The sequence below is a fragment of the Lepeophtheirus salmonis genome, chromosome 14 (assembly GCF_016086655.4).
Source record: "Lepeophtheirus salmonis chromosome 14, UVic_Lsal_1.4, whole genome shotgun sequence".
Lineage (NCBI taxonomy): Eukaryota > Metazoa > Arthropoda > Copepoda > Siphonostomatoida > Caligidae > Lepeophtheirus > Lepeophtheirus salmonis.
The window spans coordinates 14860434-14881146 of record NC_052144.2 but is presented as its reverse complement, the minus strand read 5'-3'; the positions used below and the strand labels follow the sequence as shown (position 1 = coordinate 14881146).

General features: G+C 31.4%; 1 protein-coding gene across 2 annotated transcripts in view; it reads right to left on the bottom strand.

Annotated features, from left to right (window-relative positions):
* Positions 1–20713, bottom strand: part of Tpt (tRNA 2'-phosphotransferase) — a 47350-nt gene that overhangs the window by 9811 nt on the left and 16826 nt on the right. The window contains exons 3-4 of one of the 2 annotated variants that reach the window (XM_071893292.1): positions 12109–12196; positions 10909–12042 (exon numbers count right to left, since the gene is read on the bottom strand). The exons of the other annotated variant lie outside the window; for it this stretch is intronic. Of the exons in view, the coding sequence (XP_071749393.1) occupies positions 11982–12042; positions 12109–12196 (149 nt within the window). The 3' untranslated portion in view covers positions 10909–11981. Of the gene's footprint in view, positions 1–10908; positions 12043–12108; positions 12197–20713 lie in introns of those variants that run through there. 2 annotated transcript variants of the gene reach the window in all.

Below are 20713 nucleotides of genomic sequence, written 5' to 3'. Positions count from 1 at the left end.
AGATCTCTGCCTGTACTTCTGGACTGTTTTTCATCCAATAATAAACCGACATCATATGTGTCATATGATAAAATTCGATATTTCATACGTGTTCTTATTTCAGGTCCATCCAATGCTCCAGCCTTTTTCTTCTCTACGCTGACACCAGGAAAAGTTGAAAATAAATAGCTGAAGCTCTCCACTGTGATTAAGAGCTTTGACAAACGGCTTCATCAATTTAAATTTTAAGTGCAAAGGAGGAAAGACAATGTTCTTTTTATCTACTAGAGCAAGGGTTCTCAACCTTTTTTGAAGTACCACGGGTAAAATATTTATTTAACCCAAGTACTCCACACCAGCACAAAGCAGTTTTAGATTCAATGACAAGGGCGTCCACAGGATTATATTTTGGAGGGGTATTGGTTCTTGGATTTTTATCAAAAAGAAATTCAAAAATTAAAATTTTTTGAAAAAAAAATTAAAATTATAAATTTCTTTCGAAAGAAAGTTCAAAATCTATTCTCAAAAAATAAAAGTTTTTTGAATTTTTTTTCGGAATACATGTTTATTGTCCAAAAAAAATTTTTTGAATTTTTTTTTTCAGATCCACAGCTTTTCTCATAATATTAATTTTTTTGGAAAAAATATTCAAATATAATATTTTCGAAAAAAAATTGAAATATAAAATTTTTGCAGAGAATTTATATATATATATTGTATATAGCTAATCACAGAAAATTAAATTTAAAATATTAGATTTTTTGGAAAAAAAAATCAAATATTACATATTTTTGTAAAAAATAATTTATTAATTGGGGGGGTTACTACAGTACACTTCCTGAGGATGCGGACTTGTAAAATATTCATTGAATATCTCAAATACCCCCGGTAGTGCCTTCAAGAACCACTGCACTAGAGGATAATTGATGACATTAAAAAAAAGATAACACACTCTATTGTTGAGGCATTCTTTTTTATTCCAATATTCAAGGGTATTAAGAGTACCCTTTTTGCTGAACAAAAAAAAGATTAACCATTTTCAATCAACAAAAATTAACAACCCATAAACATCCTATTTTAAACTTTATATAAAAATCTATATATAACTTCAAGTTAATTGTGTATGCATTGAATTTTGGTGTCATTAATAATAATAAAAAATTTAATTTCAAACTTTTTTTCCCTCACCCATTCTAACACCTTCAAATGTCACATATTTTTTTGTACTTAGCACCTCTTAATTTCAAATTGGAACGACTTTATTATTAAAACAATGCATTAAGTTGATATTTATATTTAAATTGACTATCATGACAAGGAAAATAAGTAAATGGGTAGATCCTAACTTAGCACCTCCTACGATGATTTTTTTAACACACATATAACTCACTAAGTATGTATTAAATTAACTTTTATTGGTATTATGTGTATATACATCAGTTTCTCTTTAGGAATCCCGGGATTCCGTTTTCACTGCATTTATTGGGGTTTTACACCTACTGGAAATACGCTAGATATACTGTATTTAATTATTTCATACTATAAGTGTGATTTAATTTATATATTTAAACGTCAAAATACATACTAAAAAATCTGCAAGTTTTTTTACAAACTATTCTTTCCAAATACCGAGTGGTCCATTAAAACCTAAACACTTTTGAATTTTAAACTTCAACAAGATAGTGTAGTGAATGGAGTTGGCATCAGGGCTTTAGAGGGGCCAAAGTGTCAAAAAAGATTTGAAAAGAATCATTCAAAGAGTCTGGCAACGGAGGAGATGGGTTTCTCATTGCTGATCTCAAAAGTGGTCTCTCTACCCACACAATGTTTCTTCCATTCCCTTTTTTGATAGTTTTCTGGATAGTATAGTGTAAAACATTGAGATTTCTTGCATGGGCCCCATGGACTTGAAGGATTTGTCCTGTTTTCTTTATCTCCTCCGGATCTTGTTTGGCCTTATGATAGAGCCCTTCTTCCTCTCCAACGTTTCTGACTTGCTGACGGCGTAAACAGTGGTTCTGGAGATGCCTAACTGCTTGGAGTGTGCTAATAAAAATTTGTCGATCATATTCAAACGTCATTTTCTCGATTTGTACGTAATCTAGTTAGCTCAGGTTTGTTTTACTTAATTTCAGTCACTCAACCTTAATTAGTTATTGAATTAGTAAGCGTTCAGTTTTCAATGGACCACCCGGTAAATTATAATGTCTTTATTATTTACAAACGGGATCCCAAAATCAAGCAATATATATATTTCTCAAGTTCCCGCTCCACGAGTGTTTCCCGGTTAATAAGATACCAACGTATATACATTATTACTCCAATCAAACAATGAAGAACCATTAAAACGGCTTTTTGCAATCAATCAATGCATTCAGTTAGACGTTGGTCTATTTTATTTTACCCATATTATTTATCATCTCTAACAAAAAAGGAAGTTTTGAAGCAATTGGCAATCAAAAGAATCTCTTAACTAAAAAATATTTATTATGATATTATGTTTTTATGACTCATTATTTATTTTCAAAATGTAAATTGAAACACTTTCTAATCATATAAATAAAGTATTCATAAATAATTTTCATATTTTAATTAGTAGCAGTATTTGATATCGTTTAATCTAAGAAAAGTTTCTTCAAACCGTTTGGTCACGATTGACCGAAGGGAGAAAAAAAAAGTCAAGAAATTGACTGACCAAAATCTATTAAAAAATGAGAAAACAAATCCATTTAAATTGTAGGTGCTAAATATATATTTAGGGAGGGGCATGGTTTTCGGAACTTTTTTGAAAAAACTAATTCAAAAGGCTTTAGGTGTTTACAGAAAATTAATTTTTTTTCGAAAAAAATTGATAAAAACAAAAATTACAAATATAACATTTTTGGAAAAAAAATTCAAATACTACATTTTTTTACTCTGCTGTATAAAAATTCTAGTATCAAGCAAAAAAGTCATTAAATTGGGAGAGGGCTACAGCCCCTCCAGCCCACCCCTTTGAATAGTTGTATAGTGTTTCTCAAAAATGATCCCAACTAAATAAACTCCTAAAATATGAGCCCTACATATGCATATGTATATGATTTGCAAATGCATCATTGAATTGATTGTATGTGTTTATTTTAAAAGCCGATTTACTCTATGAAAGATCAAATAATATGTTATGTACAGGCAAGCCTGCCGTTGCGAAAAACTTGGGTAAGGATTATCGAGGTTTTAAGTTTGAGAATGAAGTACAACGATGTAAATATATCTGTAATTCGTAAATTTAATCCGATATACAATCCATATAATGCCAATTTATCTGAATACTTTACATCTCAGGACAAAATTTCATACATTGGTTTCATGTATAACATGAAGAAGAAAAAGTCTCAAAAAATAATGATTTATTTATTTGGGGAGGGTTACAAGTTAACCACCAAGTATATACATGATTACTCCAATCTAACAATTAAAAAAATTTGGAAAAAAATTAATTTGAAATATCAAATTTCTTTTAAAAAAATTTTCAATTTTTAAATTTTCTCGAAAAATATTTTTAGATCCACAACCATTTAAAAAAATTAAAAATTTTCAAAAATTATTAAAATATTCAATTTTTTGGAAAAAAATTTTCAAAATTCCACAGCCGTTCACAAAAAATTTCAAAATTTATGCCTATTTACAAAAAATTAAATTGCTTTCAGAAAAATTTAAAAAATTGATATTTCAGATTTAAAATTTTTTTTCAAAAAATTTCCAAATCTATAGCTACCCAAAGAAAGTTAAATTTATTGAAAAAAATTTTAATAATAAATTTTCTTCAATTATTAAATTTAAAAAAAATTCAATTATTAAATTTAAAAAAATTCAATTATTAAATTTAAAAAAAGTTCAATTATTAAATTTAAAAAAAATTCAATTATTAAATTTCAAAAATAATTTAAAACATTAAATTTTTTGGAAAAAAATTTCAAAAATCCACAGTTGAGAAAAATGAATAGCTACTCATAAAAAATTAAATTATTTGGAAAAAAATTCAAAAATTAAATTATTTGGAAAAAAATTCAAAAATTATATTATTTGAAAAAAATTCAAAAATTGAGTGTTTTTGACCAATGTATAAATAGGATTTGTCCTGATGATAGTTTCAGATAAGCAACATCTTGAAGAGTTATCTTTATGTCACAATTTGAATTGTAAAATTTCCCTAACATACCGTAAACATGTACTCCTGGAGTGATCAGGCAACTAACCCGCGTAAGCTTATTCAAATATAGTATCTCTTTGCTTATTTTTTCCCCTTTACAATGAATGTTTATTTGATATTAGAAAACAAATACATTCTCAAACACCTAATCTCACACTTCTTAAAAAATTTTATACTTATTACTCTAGATTCAGTTTTTGATACGAATTACAATTGTCTGAATTTATGGAATCGACTTCGTATATAACAAGTTTATGCTTTCCATTCGTTTTGAGCGCCTGAGCGTGGAAAAATGGAACGATTAATTAGAAAAAAAAAATGTTTTAACAGCCATTCCTTTGATATTTGAAATCAAAAACATTCTTTATCTCGGATCCGTCAATACATAAGGAAACTTAAATGATTTTTCTCAAAATTGAGTGTGGATTAAATTTGTAGTCTTTGACAAATGATTGTCAATTTCTATCAAGAAATTACTATGATTAACCCTTTTAGAGTTGCCAAAAATTTCCCTTTTAGCAGCCAAAATTGATTTTCACAATAAAAGTATGATAAATTGATAGATTTTATATGAAAAATCAAATTATCATTTAAAATCACATTAAAATAAGTGAATAAAAAAATATTTTCCAGTGGAATATCCTTTGAGGAATTGTCCACCCATAAAAAATGATTAATAGGTCAATGAAAACGATATGAAAAAAACAAAACAATTCATGATAGAAGGTGAATAATAAAGATAGAACTTATATAACAATTATAGCCGATTGTTGATTAAAGGAATTATTCAGTTTCAAAAGAATGTGGGAGCAATACTTATATCACTACTGAGTTAAGAACCTTATTAACATCAGCTGCCTATTGCATGATTGTGGACGGGAAGGCGGTATTGCTTTAAAAAGGAAAGCCTTCGACATTTCCAATAGTAGTAAGTTATATTTAAATCTTGTAAACTATTATTCTATTGAACATTTACAAAAAATTACACCAAAAGTAGGTGGTAGTTGATCTTTGATAGAGAGATATTATCATAAAGACAATCATTGAAAGAATGAAAAAAAGTTTCAAAAAAGAACAACGGTTGCAAACTGTTTTACCACTTCTAATCTCAAATCTATTATTTTTATCTACGTTTTGGTCATCCCTAGCTTTAAATTATTATAGACGACATAGTTTAACAAACATTGGTTGTTGACTTTGTATTTTGTTTGTAATGCAAAACATTAAAATATATTTGGTAGCCATTTGTAACATATTCATATCAAAAGACAAGTTTGATAGTTTTTCTTCAGAGAATAATAATCCTTTATTTATGTACCAAAAATTGCTATCAAAATCTTTAAGATAGGTATACCCATGTACAACAAAAACTTATTCTGATATGTACAAAAGATAAATGTCAAGTCATTTACAACAAAAAAATACAACCAAAAAACAAACATTGTTATACTCAAAGTACATATTCGTCTTCTTTCAGGATTAAATAAGATTTAAGTCTTAAGTAAATACACGGTAAAGATTAAACACCAAAGGATTGGTAGGATTGAACAAGTCTATCAAACACTTTTTTAATCAAAATAGTCAATTAAGTGTCCTATCCTCGTACGCATTTTCATATATGGCATTCCTATAGTATTTAGATTAAGCACTTTTGAGTCCTTCTACTGCTAAAAAACCAATAAGAGTTTATTGAATTAAATCCATAGACACAGTGTGGTTGTCCTCTACAAAATCAATTATAATTCAGTAGCAACACAAATTATACTTGTAACCTTGCATTGTATTGTCCTATCAGGTGTAGATTGTATTACAGTTACTCCTGAATTCGAACTCAAATCATCTCGTGTTAAGCTGAGAAGAAATTCATATATGAAAAATTAAAGCTATGAATCAAATAGTATAACAATGACCACAAGATCAATTCACAAATTGCATACGTGAACACTTTTTGTCTGCTAGCAACAATAAGGGTGGCATGGCTTAATTTATAACCAATTACACAACCTTTCACACTTCTAATTGAATAAACAAACGGAATTTCCGAAAGGGATTAAAAAATAGCATACATGTGACATGATCTTTGGTATCTCAAAAGATAAATCTTTCAGAGGAGGGGAATTTTCTTATAGCGGTGTGTATTTGGTCATTTTGTCGCTCTAAAACTACTTAAAACCCAACCCTTAATAATTTTAATTAAAACAGTCCAAGATTAGCCATTTCGGTAAATATATCATTACCGGGTGGTCCATTAAAGTCTGAACAATTTGAATTTTAAACTTCGACAAGATACAATTTATTTTTTAACAATATAATTTCACCAAAATTAATACAATAAATAGATGTGTCCCTGAATCATTAATGTAGCCGCCTTTAGTGGCAATGATGGCTTCCAGGCGGAAGGCATGGTAGCGCTAAGAATTTAGTTATCTTTCAATGCGTCCGAGTGCTGGCTTACAGGTTGAGGGTCTCAGTGTTTGGATGAAAGACACTACAGACCTTCTTCTCGACATGCACCCCAAAATTGTAGTCGATGGGATTGATATCATTGCTTGAGGGGGCCAAAAGTGTAAAAAAAAGAGCTCGAAAGACTAAAGAGTATTGCAACAGAGGAGATGGGTTCCTGGTATCAAAAGTGTACTTTCCACCCTCACAAGGCTCTTTCCATCCACCTTGTCGATAGCTTTTGTGATAGTCTGGTTTAAACCCCGAGATATCTTACATGGGCCCTCATGGACTTGAGGGGATTGGCCTGAGATGTTTTCTTCAACTCCTCCAGGTCCAATTTGGCCTTTTTTTACAGAGCCCTTCTTCCTTTATAACATTTCAGACTTGCTGACGGGGTAGTTAATGGTCCTGTTCACACAAAATCCATTGGAGTGTGCGAATGAAAATTCATTTTCTCGACTTGTAAGTAAGCTAGATAGCTCAGGTTTATTTTATTTTATTTTTGTTTTTGCTTTAATATATCGAAATATGAGTTAATTTCAATCACTCAACCTTCATTAATTTTTGAATTAGTAAGTGTTCAGATTTCAATGGGCCACCCGGTATGCTCATCATTAAAACAAAACAAATAATCTCCTCAGATTTTAAGAAACTACATAAATCCTAAAAAATTTCTTTTTGATAAATTTTAACATGTAGATTTACTTTCCTTTAATGATGAGCAGTGTTGCCACACATAGGGGTTTTATACAAATTGTCAGGTTTTGTTTACAATAATTCAGAGTTAAAAGTTATTATTTATAACTAAAATTACATTGATACTCCAGTTAAAAATATACAGTAAGAGTTAAATACTTTTCTAAAATGTCCACAATGGTCACGTTTGCGTTTTGAATAGATAAGTTATTAAAATAATTTAATTTAATTCAGATTTTATATTTATGGAGGTAAGATATAAAATACAATAATAACGAAAACTGTTTATAACCCAAGTCAAAAAATCATGTTCAGTCTACTATTACTTTACAAGTTAATCACGAAACAGTTACCAATTTTTTTGTATTGAATATGGTTTCAAAAATTTTTAATGAAATGTTTGAGTATTTTTACGCTTTTCATAGGTTTGAGCCAACTTTGGGGTGTCAAAATAATCAATAACTCAAATAAAAGTTAGTTATCCTTTCCCTAAATTTTATACTAAAAATTCACCAAAATCAGATTTGATAGGAAAAAACTAAGTACTACGAGGACTAGATATGAAATTGAAGAGATTTTGAAAAATTTAAATTCTGTTGACTTGTATAAAATTGGTTAAATCATGTTTGAAAATTTGAAAAAAGTAACATGACAAAATTAAATGATGTGATCAAACGATAAGGATCTTCCACCTGATATCATTATTACATATAATGCATTAAAATATATTTAAATGCATAAAAATAAATAAATAGAAGTACAGGGTGTTTCAGATAAATTTGGGAAAAATTTAAAGGCTTATAACGAACAAACTAGACGTGAGTAGAACCTTATTTTTTGTCTTATTTGAAAGTTATATTTAATGTCATTCAATTATTTATAATAAGATTCACCTCTCTTGATTACATCAGCCACACGGTGCCATAAGCTTTGGCTGGCCCGGGTAACTTTGTGCGGATCTATCTTTGCCACTGTACTGGTTCTGTACTTTTAATTTACATTCCCTGAATGTATGGAGTAGCACAAGACAGAAATTACACCTTCCAACAAGACAGTACACCCATCCACAAGGCCAAAAAAAAATTTTCACTTTTAGAGCCCGGATTTTGGAACTGTAAACATCCAAGAACTGAACCTTTGCACTTTCTATCTCTTGGGGGGGTGCATGAGGATTTTGCCAATTATTATTCGTATGTGGAGGCCCTGAATAAGTATATTACCCGTACAGTGGTAAAGATGGATCTGCAAGAGGTCGCTTGGGCCTGTCAAAGATTCTTGCGCCGTGTGGTAGAGATTAGCAAAAAAGGCGGATCGCATTATTAATAATTGAATTTCATTCACTGTAAATTTCAAATAATAAAAAAAAAATATAAATGTTTTTAGACTATCTAGTTTATTTCGTTATCATCCTTTAAATATTTTCCAATTTATCTTGACCACCCTGTACATAAAACTATAAGAACCACGAGGAATTATGTAATAGATATGCTTTGTCTCTATAGATACATATGTTTCGACTCAGTGAATTTTGAAATTACTCATATATTGTATGTTATGTAGGTACATATTACTATCATTAGTCTTTTCTTATATGGGATCGCCCAATTTTGATCGCAAGAGTATCTGCCATGTACATAATACGTAGATTGAAAATATGGTCTGAAAAGTTTCCAACGTTAACGTGAAGATGGTATCACTCGTAAGTAAAAGCGGGTCACGGTCTATATATCAGTTTATTTGTGTTGTATGTATTTAAATATCTTTATACATTTCACTTTGAATTTGCTATTGGATTGAATTCGGATTACCTCACGACTTATCTAAATATCAGTATTTCATACCTGTCATTTTCATATACAATATTTCATGACTTTGATGTCAACCGTTTGTACTCAGAAATATGCCTCAATCATGCCAATGTTGAGAAAGAAACTGTTAAGATGTAAGTATTAGATTGACAAAAATATATTCCTATATTATGCAGAATCCCTTTGAATTATCATAAAATCAGTATTTGACTTTAAAAAATGAAGGGTATTATTTAGTAGATGTCCAGGGCATTCATATTTCAAAAATTATCTCCACTGTTTTTTGCACAAAGTTGTTTCACAAATTCATTCAGAGTTCAAGTCAATTCACGAGTCATTTCAATTAAAGTCAGACTCGAATGAAAAGTATCTTGGGAGACAAGTCATTCTGTGTAAAGATTCGATGACTTTAGATGACGTCACACATAACTTATTCTCTTTCTCAGAGGCTTTTTAGACTTGTTTATTAATTAGATAGAAGTTAATCCTCTACGAATCCCAACTTTCCAAGATGTAAACCCTGCTAACTACTGTTAACAAGGATATATGAGTATTTAAAAGATAATGCACGTCATAAAGAAAATTATTTTGGTTTACATACTTGATTTTTATAGTGATTCACGTCCAAATCAAAAACCTAAAATTGATTTGTAAGATGTGGTAATTTTGAGTACATTTTTCAATTACTTTAGTCATTAAATAAGTTTGATAGGGATGGCTCTAGGTTTTTCTATAGAATTATTTAATATATATATTTTTTTTTTTAATAGATAAATGGTATTTTATACGACCCCTCCCCCCAGGCAATGCCAAAACCCTCCATATGTGAAACTTCCTCCTCACGATCAAGAACCTCTGCTCGGATACCAGAGTCTAAAATTAACATATCAGATAAACAAGAAAATTGAAAGAAAATACACTCAACGGATTCTCACTTTAAACATAGGAATATCTTTCATAAAACCATGAATACCTTGACATAAATAGATAGATTATAATTGTATGATTTGTATTTCTTACTTTAATTTTATGACTGGATGTAACTTCTAATGTTGAAATATATTTTCATAAAGCTTTAAAATAAAGTGACGAAATGGGACTGTTAGCTAGAGTAGAATCTTCATGGTTTTTTTCTACCGTAGGATGTCGCTAGTTGTCATTCTTTCCTCATGATGTATGTAGCTTTTTCTTCTCTTCGCAGAATTCACCTTATTAATTCGGTTTAAAAGGGGAATTCATGCTGGTTATAAGTACCAAAAGTGTCGCCATGCGACAACTACCATGTGTATACATTGATCACGTAGTCTTCGTTTCCAAACTTGCTATATAGTTTTGTATTAATCAATTTTTTTTAAATTTCATACAATGAGGCAAGCCCATGGAACTTGCATTCTTTTTTTCCTTTTTTTTTTAACAAGAAAAGGCTACTTCTCCGCCTTCCTTTGTCCCACATACAGCTATAGATAAATATATCCCATTTCCGAGATGCCGTCTCAGATAGGGACAAAGTTTTTGGTCCAGGGCGTTCGAACACACATATCCTGGCAGTGTGCCTGAAGATTAGTAAAGTAAAATCCATCCCATGGCAGATGTACAAGTGTGGTCTGCAAAGTGTACGACCTCAATTTGAAGATGACAGCACTCGTAAATATAAGCTAGTCAAATCAAATGTTGTCAGTTACTCCACAAAGTTTCAAACATTTTGGACACGCAATTATTATGTAACAGTCGTTTGAGTGAATTGATGTGAATGTTTTTGTGCAAATGTACAAATTGAGTGTCGAGCTGGCATTTAGTATTTGTTTTTGAAAGTGCAACCTTTAAATAAATTGAAGCAATGGCAACCATATAAAGGTTTTTTGAGTAAAAATTTGATGCGGCAAAGTCAATCCAACTTAATGTACTTGAGCCAAAAACGAAAAGTGTGTCGTGAACAAAGATTTTGCCTAGAAAAACGACGAGTACTATATGGATGGGCTACAGAGATGGCAACATTGCTGGGAGAAGCTTGTAAAGTTACAAGGAGACTCTGTTGGAAAATAAATATAAAAAAATCAGATTTGTTCACTGCCCTGCTCTTTGCATTATGAAGGAATTTATTTCCCATTATATATCTGGACTACTGGATAATTTCGTAACACCTCTGCTATTATTCGGGATGACATCAAATGTCGCTAATGATTCACACGTGCCTTGGAGTTTGATCTCTCGAGCTGTAAAAGTAGAATAGCTGGGATGTTAACTGAAGGCAAACCAGTCAGAAAGGAAGAACTGAGAGCTATTTTTATTGGGACCTCTACAAGGTATTCAGCATTCACCATCAAAATCCCTGATCTGGATCGTCTATTGTGGAACTATGCGGGGGGATCATATTCACGACTACCCTTCAAGCTCGAATAACAATTGGAAGTTACTTTGTCCCCTGATACGTATCCACAGAGAGTTTAAGAGGTTCCGCGCCTCAAAAGTTCAATAGTTGTCTTTTTTTTTATTGTCATTGAAAGTTTAACTCTTGTGTATCTTTTCTTTTATTTTTTATTGTTAAAATTTTAATAGGAATTCTTATGATTATTTTAATGTTTGTATTATACATATGGATATATTTTATGAATATTTTAGAGAAAATTCATGCAGTAATGTACATTATCTGTTTACCATGTTTATAGTAGTTATGTCTTCTTATTTTAGGGATTTAATTATAATCCATAATGTTTCTTTATATATTTTTTGCGTGTGTAATTTCCCTAGACACATAAAGAGAAAAAAAAATTCAGAAAAAGTATTTTGTATCTTTGTTAGGTCGGAAACTTTTCATACCACTCTCGTATATGTATAGTATGAATAATGTTTTTATGCATTAACCTTCAACGATATTGCCGGACATTCACTTCAATAATAATAATAATTGATTTATCATTATAGATCCTAATAAATGAAAACAATCAAAGCCTTATAATAAGGAATAATAAATGGAGTTGAATAAAATACGACCTAACGGTTAGGCTGGCTCTTAGAAATCGATAATTTACTTTAACTTTTCCAACCTTCCATTTTGTTTCCTTTATAATAAAACTGGGCTCTGCAAAATATTATTGTATTTCATTCATATTCAATGGTGGCCCTAGCTTCTTAATATTTTCCCGATATTGAAAAATTATCCCAAAAGAAAAACGATATCTCCAATTTTTTCTAATAACATGAAGTTTCAACACCAATTTTGTATAAAAATGTAAATAAATTTTAGCCAAAACACTTGTATCATTTCAATATTCAGTCCTTTTTAACATCAATGATATTATTAAATATATATTATATTATAAAGTATTCTATTGACAAAACAAAGAATGATTTCTTTTTGTCTAAATTGTCGAATTGGTGCTCGCTTTTCATTTTGTATTGTGATCAAATGTTGAGAAGTTTACAATTTAAAAGAAAAAAGCTTATGGGCCATACTGGAGGGTCCATTGAAATCTGAACACTAATAAATTCAATAATTAATGAAGATTAAGAGATAGAAATTAATTTATATTTCGATATATTAAAACATAAACAATACAATTACGTATAAGTTGATAAAATGACCCTTGAACGTGACCATTTCCAATTGCGCACTCTAAGTAGCTGAGCGTCTTCAAAGCCACTGTCAGCAAGTTCGAAACGTTGGAGAGAAAGAAGGACTCTGTCAAAAGCCAAACTGGATCCATATATGTGAAAAAAATAGCCCAGTTCAAGTCCATGAGGGTCCATGTAAGAGATCTTACGTTTTCATACCAGAATGTCAAGAGTACTATAAAAAATGGGTGGAAAGAGCCTTATGAGGGTGAAAAGGCCACTTTTGACACCAACAGTAAAAGAAACCCGTCTCTTCGTTTCAAGACTCTTTTGAATAAGTCTTTTGAGTTCCTTTAAACTCTTGTTTGACCTTTTTTGCCAATTATATCCCTAATGCCTACCCACTCGGCTATACCTATTGGTTGCATGTTGAGGAAAACCATGCAGTGATCGTCATCCTAACATAGAGGCCCCCAGAGGCTGTCAGTCAGTACCGGGACGCTTTGATAGAGACTATATCTGCAGCAGGTGTCAGACCTTCTATTGCAGCCTGGAAGCCATCTTTGCCTATGAAAATAAGGCTAAATTAATTAATCAGAAATCTGAGACACACATCTATTTACAGTATATGTTGAGCTCCCAACAACAGATCTGGTTTGCCATTGATTATCAACTCAATATAAATCACTACATGAATGTATTACCCATCAATTTTAATCCATAGAACGAACTTCCCTGGTGAAAATGTAGCTCTGCCCAGATGATACACCGGTCTAAACATCTGACCAGACCCAAGTCTTCCTTTGTGAAACATTGACTTGTTCAAGAAAGAGATGTGCCCCCCCCCCCCAACCTACCATACAACTCTGATGATAGCGCATTCGAATAAGACATGGACTGCATATCAAGGGCAAGCCTTGTCGTGAACGATATCTTCTGTGTCATTGTTCTCAAGGACACTGTTAACAATTACTTGGATAAGATGTTTTCCTATAATATAATTCAGAGATGTACAGTATTCAAGAAGCGTTCTGGAAATATTAATTGGTGATAGAGTACTGTCTATTAAATAGAAAAATCATTTTTATATTTATAAGTATTTGAAAGTGTATTATGTAATTTAGTTGTACTACACCGGGCCAACCGTTATCATTTGCTCATCTCTAGTACGCAAATTTTGAGAAGTTAAGAGTCATGTTTTTACAGTGCTCCGAAGAGCAATATTGTAGAACACATAAATAACTGTCGATTGCTAAGAAAAACATTGACCTAGTCGCCACCATGAGCACTCAGTACGAGAAGAGGATTGGGGGCACAGCACTCCTCAGTGAAGGATTGTCACAGAAGTACATCTGGGTGCAGACTGGGCCTCTAGGAAGACGATAAACAATATTTTCATACTGTTAATTGCCTGGGAGGACCTCAGGCATTCTCCAGAATTTGGGAAGAAACCCTCCGTGTCCGTCAACAGCCTTTAAGAAAAAACCACATTCCTCAATTATTAACATGGCCAGAAAGATGAAAAAGTCCCCATTAGCGGTGTTAAAAAAAAAGAAGGAGAAAACAGGGAACCTGCAAACTTTTTGTGATCTTTTCTAATGAGAAGACCTCCACTATTGACCCTGTCCTAAACTGGAAGAATGATCGAGTAGTCCCATTTGGGGATGTAGAAGAGACCACTGATGTATCTCCACCACCAAACGCCCTGCTTCAGTAATGATGCTAGGTCTGATTGCAACCAACAGGAAAACCATGAATCCCGTTCGGTTCCCTTTAGAACACAGGCTGTAGGGTGTGTCAAATTTATAGACACTAAAGTTCTCCCATAGTTCATATCCATGGTTGGCAATTCTCCCTGGGTGTTCCAACAAGATGGAGCACCTGCCCAAACCACAAAGAAAAACTAAGTTTGGCTCCCGGCCAGAATGCACTTTGGCCGCTGCAGAGCCCACACCTCAAGCCCTAGATTAATCCATCTAGGCGCACTTGGAGTCAAAGGCCTACAGGAGACGCCACAACAGCAAATGCGCCCTGAAGATCTCCCTCATCGCGGCCTGGGCCTCCATGAGCACCGGGTACATCCAGAGTGTCTGCAGCTCACCATCAATTCTGAGGACGGATACATTGATTAAAACATGGTCTTTGGATTTCAATTAATAATTAATAAACTTGTTTCCTTATTCACCCAGGATCCTGCGATGGACTTCAATAGTGTGTGTGTTACAATGGGTAAATAATAACGGTTGGTCCTGTAAGTGTTAAAAATTACAATAGTTGAAATAGAAATTATTGAAGTTCCATGAGGAAATTGAATTCTTATTAAATTCATTTGAAGAATTGTCATCACGACTTCTGAAGGATTTATCCACATAAAAAATGTGAAAATAATGACTATGTTGTTGAACACTTTAAAAGATGAGTTATGAAATTTACAGTTTTTTTTTCTATAAAAAAAAAAGTTATTTGTGTAGTAGGAAACGCCCCATTGAATAAATCTAAATATACCTCTGTAATCTTGAAAAATAATTTCCAAAAAATCCAAGGTTTTAATAGTATTTTCAATAAAAGCGAGGGAAAACACACTATTATTATTTTTCAGTGAGTTTATTTCCCTTGAAAATCCATAAAAATCTCAATGTCACTCCATACTTAAACATCCTACAATAAAACTTAATTACAGGCGTTACACTTTCATCACAATACAATTAATCATTCATATGAAATAAATGTAAATAGTCACTCTTAATTAATTTGACTACCAAATAAAGTATTTAACATACAAATATTAGTAATTTTTGAGAAACTTGGCTTCAATATTGATATATATTTCTAAATTATACATCAAATATACTACGATGTAGATTTAAATTTGTGTGTTTTTTGAAATATTGACGGTGGGGGACATTGTCCAAAAATATTCTTTTGGTAAAAAATAAAGAAATAAAATCTCTGGGGGCGTCCACAGGATTATATTTGGGAGATAGGTTTTTGAATTTTATTCTAACAAAAATCCAAAAATTTTATATTTTCTTGAAAAAATGTCAAAATCCAAAGTTATTCATAGAAAATTAAATTTTTTGGAAAAAAATTTCAAATATATAAAAAAATTATAAAAATTAAATTTTTTGGAAAGAAATTTCAAATATATCCTTCAGTTAAAAAAATTATAAAAATTAAATGTCAAATACTAAATTTCAAAAATATAATTTTCGGGGAAAAAATTCTAAAATCCATAGCTTTTCACAGAAAATAAATATATAGGAAAAAAATTCCAAATCATAATTTTTTGGAAAAAAATTTTAAAAATTAACTGTGAAATACTAAATTTAAAAAAAAATTCAATAATATAGTTTTCTGAAAAAAATTCTAAAATCCATAGCTTTTCACCAAAAATTTCAAAAATTACATTGTTTGCTCTGCTGCATAATTTTTCCGAACGACAAAATGTTTCTAGAAAAAAGCAAAATTCCTTATTTGAGGGTTTGGGGGCTACAAACCCTCCAGCCCACCCCCTACTGACTCTCCTGATGTATGAGCCATTTGGGCAATGTTTTAAGATCGTGCATTAAATAGTCAATTATTAAAAATTGCTTTATTTTGATAATTTTAGGTTGTATAGCCAGTTTAATAAAAATATTATTAAATTTAAGAACCAGTCTAACGTAAATGCAGAAATACCTTAAAAACTTCCAAGTAAGTATGATAAAACTTGACCTTTTTTGGCATTTGAGATTAAATTCCAGTTTATGACAACGTTGTATGCAGTTATGACGAAGGAATCATAGTAGGGTTTTTCCATACAAGTCAAGTTTTTTTTGAAGAAATTGTTATTTTTTTTCCCCCTAATTTTATTAGGAATCATTAAAACGAGTTAAATAACAATGAATTATTTATAAATTTCGATAAAAAGAACGTAGCTACAAAATTATATACGTTGTGATTAAGCAAATCGTACTGCCTCAATTCGAGCTCCATAAAGCCATTATTACTTGCAATCAATGTTGGGTTATAAAAAAGAAATTGTTGCGAATTTTATCTGCTGACACACATGGTATTTTTGGTTGAGATACGACAACGAATAAAAGAAATAGTGCAGGCATTGCATATCTTCTCCTCGCCCATCACTCTATAAAAAAAGGCCCTGAACATAGTTAATTACTCTATTGAGTTTGTACGTAAAGTCAGGAGGTTCATTATCAGCGATGAGAGCCCCTCCAGGAAGACAGAAAGTGGAAGATACAACAAGATTGCCACTGAAGATTTCATTATTTTATTCAACACATTGGAGTCTCGGTCTTGGTGAGGATTTTTTTTTTCTGTTTTGTAGCATTCTGTACAAATATAACGTGAGTTCAACGTGTTTTACAAAAAAGAAAACGTCCAACAATATTCTATATTTTAGATATATCTGGCAAAGAATAGAATTCAAGACGGACTTTATGAATTGAAGAACCCTGCCTTTCTTCCTTGCTAATTTCACAAACTCATCCTTAATATCTGTTTTAGCAAGGTTCATTCTCTTGGATTGTAGGAGTATTGTTGAAGGAAATTTTTGAGCATTTTCACTAGTGAATGAGTTTCTCGAGTTTCAAGGGCCTCACCCACCGTATTTAATTTTAGTCTACTTCAAGGATTTGATTTTTTTTTTTTTTTTTGATGCAATCCCTCTCCAAAAGGGAGGCCTTCTGTTTTTCTTGTCTCTTCGGGTATGCTTTGCATTTTTCTACATGGTGAATAATGGTTCTCCTGGGGAATTAACTAGAAACTGACACTTTTACCATGAAAGATATAAAGGCACCAATGTCGATAATCTTTCCTTCTTTTTTGTTTTTTTGCAAGTAATCGTTTTAATCCTACGGTTTTTGGAAGACGAATAACCTCTTTCCCTAACTGCCACCATATTTGGTTCTGTGCTTTATCGTAAGAGATATATCGCAGAATATGATTTACCATATTCCAGTACCTAACCCGTTCTAGCGTTGTGATTCTATTTTTTGCATATTTCTAGACATATATCATCAATAGAGATCGAGTTCCCAAGAATCACTGTTTTCTTAACTTTCCCATAAGACTTCTAAGGTATTATTAACAGATTAATGAGTATTTGTAATTTGCATGGATTTATTTTTCACCCCTTTCTCTCTCCAAAGTCATCCAGAATTTGGTGAAGCTTTCGTGCATCAGGACACATCTGAAGACGTGTAACAGAATTAAGAAATAAGAGAAAAGTGGATTTTCTTGTCTTACTCCACGTTCTAACCTATTTTAAGTATATCGGTTACATATCTTCGTATAATACAGTTAGGAGGAAGGGGTTGAACTACACAGTTTGTCCGACGACGACTTGTATATTCTAAGTTTGGTAACTAGAGTCAATGACACATGACTACGTAAGAAATTTCTATGACAAGATCAACGAATACGGGAAAACCCTGTAAAGATTGTAATGGAATGAGAATCTGCTCATATGCTGTATTAACGGTTAGCGGAATTCATCATCACTTTTATCAACCTAACCTATTATTTCAGACAACTTTCTTCCGTATTCTTAAGGGGTTTTACTCGCTATAATTTGATATAGGTTGTAACTTGAAAATTCCTTAGATCCGATATTTTTCACGTAATATCATAAAATAATTCTAAAGAATAAAGAAAACGTACTTATCTTCTTTCTGGATCAATTTTCAATAAAAATTAAATAAAGGATCAATTAAGTGATCCATAAAAACAAAGTGTATTGCTATACATGACATGCAGATTATACAGTTTAGCTTATTTTATGTTTATATTAGGTTTTTTACATAACTATAAATTAAATTAACTTATGGATTGCCACTCATTGACATCAATTAGGGTAAATTAATGGTTTTGGTAGGTATTTATCGATTATCCACTCCCATACACACGAGTACCCTGTATTTTATTGATATGATATCAGCATTTGTGTTTGAAAATACGAATTTCCGGGTATGTATGTCTTCATATATGATTTCAAATTAAACAGTCATTCAGCAAACGATTGAAAAGGAGATATGGAGTAGGGAATAAGTCCCTACCCACCTATATATATTCTACATTATAGGTTCGTTTGAAATCAGATATGACAATGAAATTATTAGTAAAAATGGTGACAATTGTTAATATACTAACCTATTATTGGTTTTAAACGTAAATGCTTAAGTTTATTAGACTAATTGACAATTTTATAATACATTTTTAACTATCTTTTTTCACAGAAACATAGTGATTATTCCTTATTAAGAGTAAAAAAATGCTACATTTATATTTGGTTCTTAAAAATTGGAATACTCAAGGTAGGGGGTTCTAGGTAGTGGTAGATAATGCCAATTGTGGTCTGTGAGTAATATTGTAGAAAAGTATTTTGTAATTTTCGAAAAAATAAAATATTTCATCCGGGATGGACATTGAGTGGAGGGCGAGGAGAAGGAGAAGCGAGACTGAACCTTTACGCTCAGTAAAGGCACGTCGTTTGATATGAAAAAATTATCTTATCCTTTTTTTTTTTGGAAGTAAAGCTAATAAAGTATCATTAATAAAGTAATTACATATTTTTAAGGTTTCTCCATACACTCATTTTGAAGTGGGTATGTTTTCTAAGCAATTGTTTATAGAATTCCAACGATAGACCCATATTTCCAGAGATTCAATTCGTTTTTTTTCTCTTTTTTTTAAACAAAAGAGGCAATTTTTTCTATAGAAAAAGAATGTTTATTACGGAACAGACGGCCATTTTTTGCGTTACCTTTCTTTGGCAAAAATAATATTTTGTAGAATATAGGATTTTAGACATTTATACAGACTTGAGTAAAACGCTATAATCTCATCTGATACTTCATCAAGATCATTTGACAGTATTCCATGACCTATTCGAAGAGAGCATATTCTTTTCTTACTTCTAAGACATTTTTCAAGATATTTATGGTTTTTCTTTTATTTATTTCTTAAATAGGACTTTTCTCGAGCGGATTTTTCTTCCAAGTTATTAATATTCCATTATTTTGTCTAATTTTTCTATAATATTTACTCCAACCTCTCAAGTTTAACTAAGCTTTTCTAATTTAATTATTAGGTTTTTTTCTTCTTAATGTTTCTTTCTTCCCTCGTTATTTATGAGGCTCTATCGTTCTACAATCCTTTGTTGAGCCATCATTGCGATAAGTAAATTGATTTCCTGCATTTTCATTGCGTTGTCTATTATTCCTTCAATTTTATCGTCTTTTATGAGAAAGGCATTCAATTTCCAGAAGTATGCTAACTTTGTTCGTCTTTTTGTGAAGGAAGCCCAAATCTGGTGGGAAATATCGTGTGGCAAAGTTTTAAACTCGTAGAGCATTTCAACCGTTTTGAGTGAAGCTCAAATGTAATCAAGTCGAATTTCTATCTAGATACCTAACTTTGTAGTGTCACCAAAAGTATTCATTGGTTGAGTGGGTTTAGTCTTGATATAAAGATTCTCAAGGAGGTATTCAGTCATCAAACACTTCACCTCCACCTTATTTTACCCATTTTGAGACCCTTCACAGCTCATTGAGTTTCTGTTTGGATTCATTATTAGATTCAGATCACCAATAATAAAATTGTTGTTATCAGTTGTTCATGCTAACTCAGCGATGAATCCGGTGACATTCTTGGTCGGATAGTATTTTGATATTATTCATAAAAAGTAGACATCAATGAGGATACAATTTCCTTCCGAATCAGAGGTCACAAGTTGAGGATGTGTTTTATATATTCTAGTATAATGACTCATCTCGAAGGATATGAGTGCCCATATCATGTTTGTTTTTTTGGTTACTTTTTTTCCTGAACGGTAGTTTTCTGCATAAGGACTTTCCAATCGTTCCTTGGGGAATGATGTTGCAATAATGTTGTGTTAGTCCTAATTAATTTCGATCCATTCCCACCTTAAGACCGATCTTATCAGTCCTTGAAATTTTTCCTACAAACATCGATGGTTTATTAAATCAAATATGAGATATGTATTAAGAGCATTGCACATATCTTGCAAAAAAAAATCCGGTTT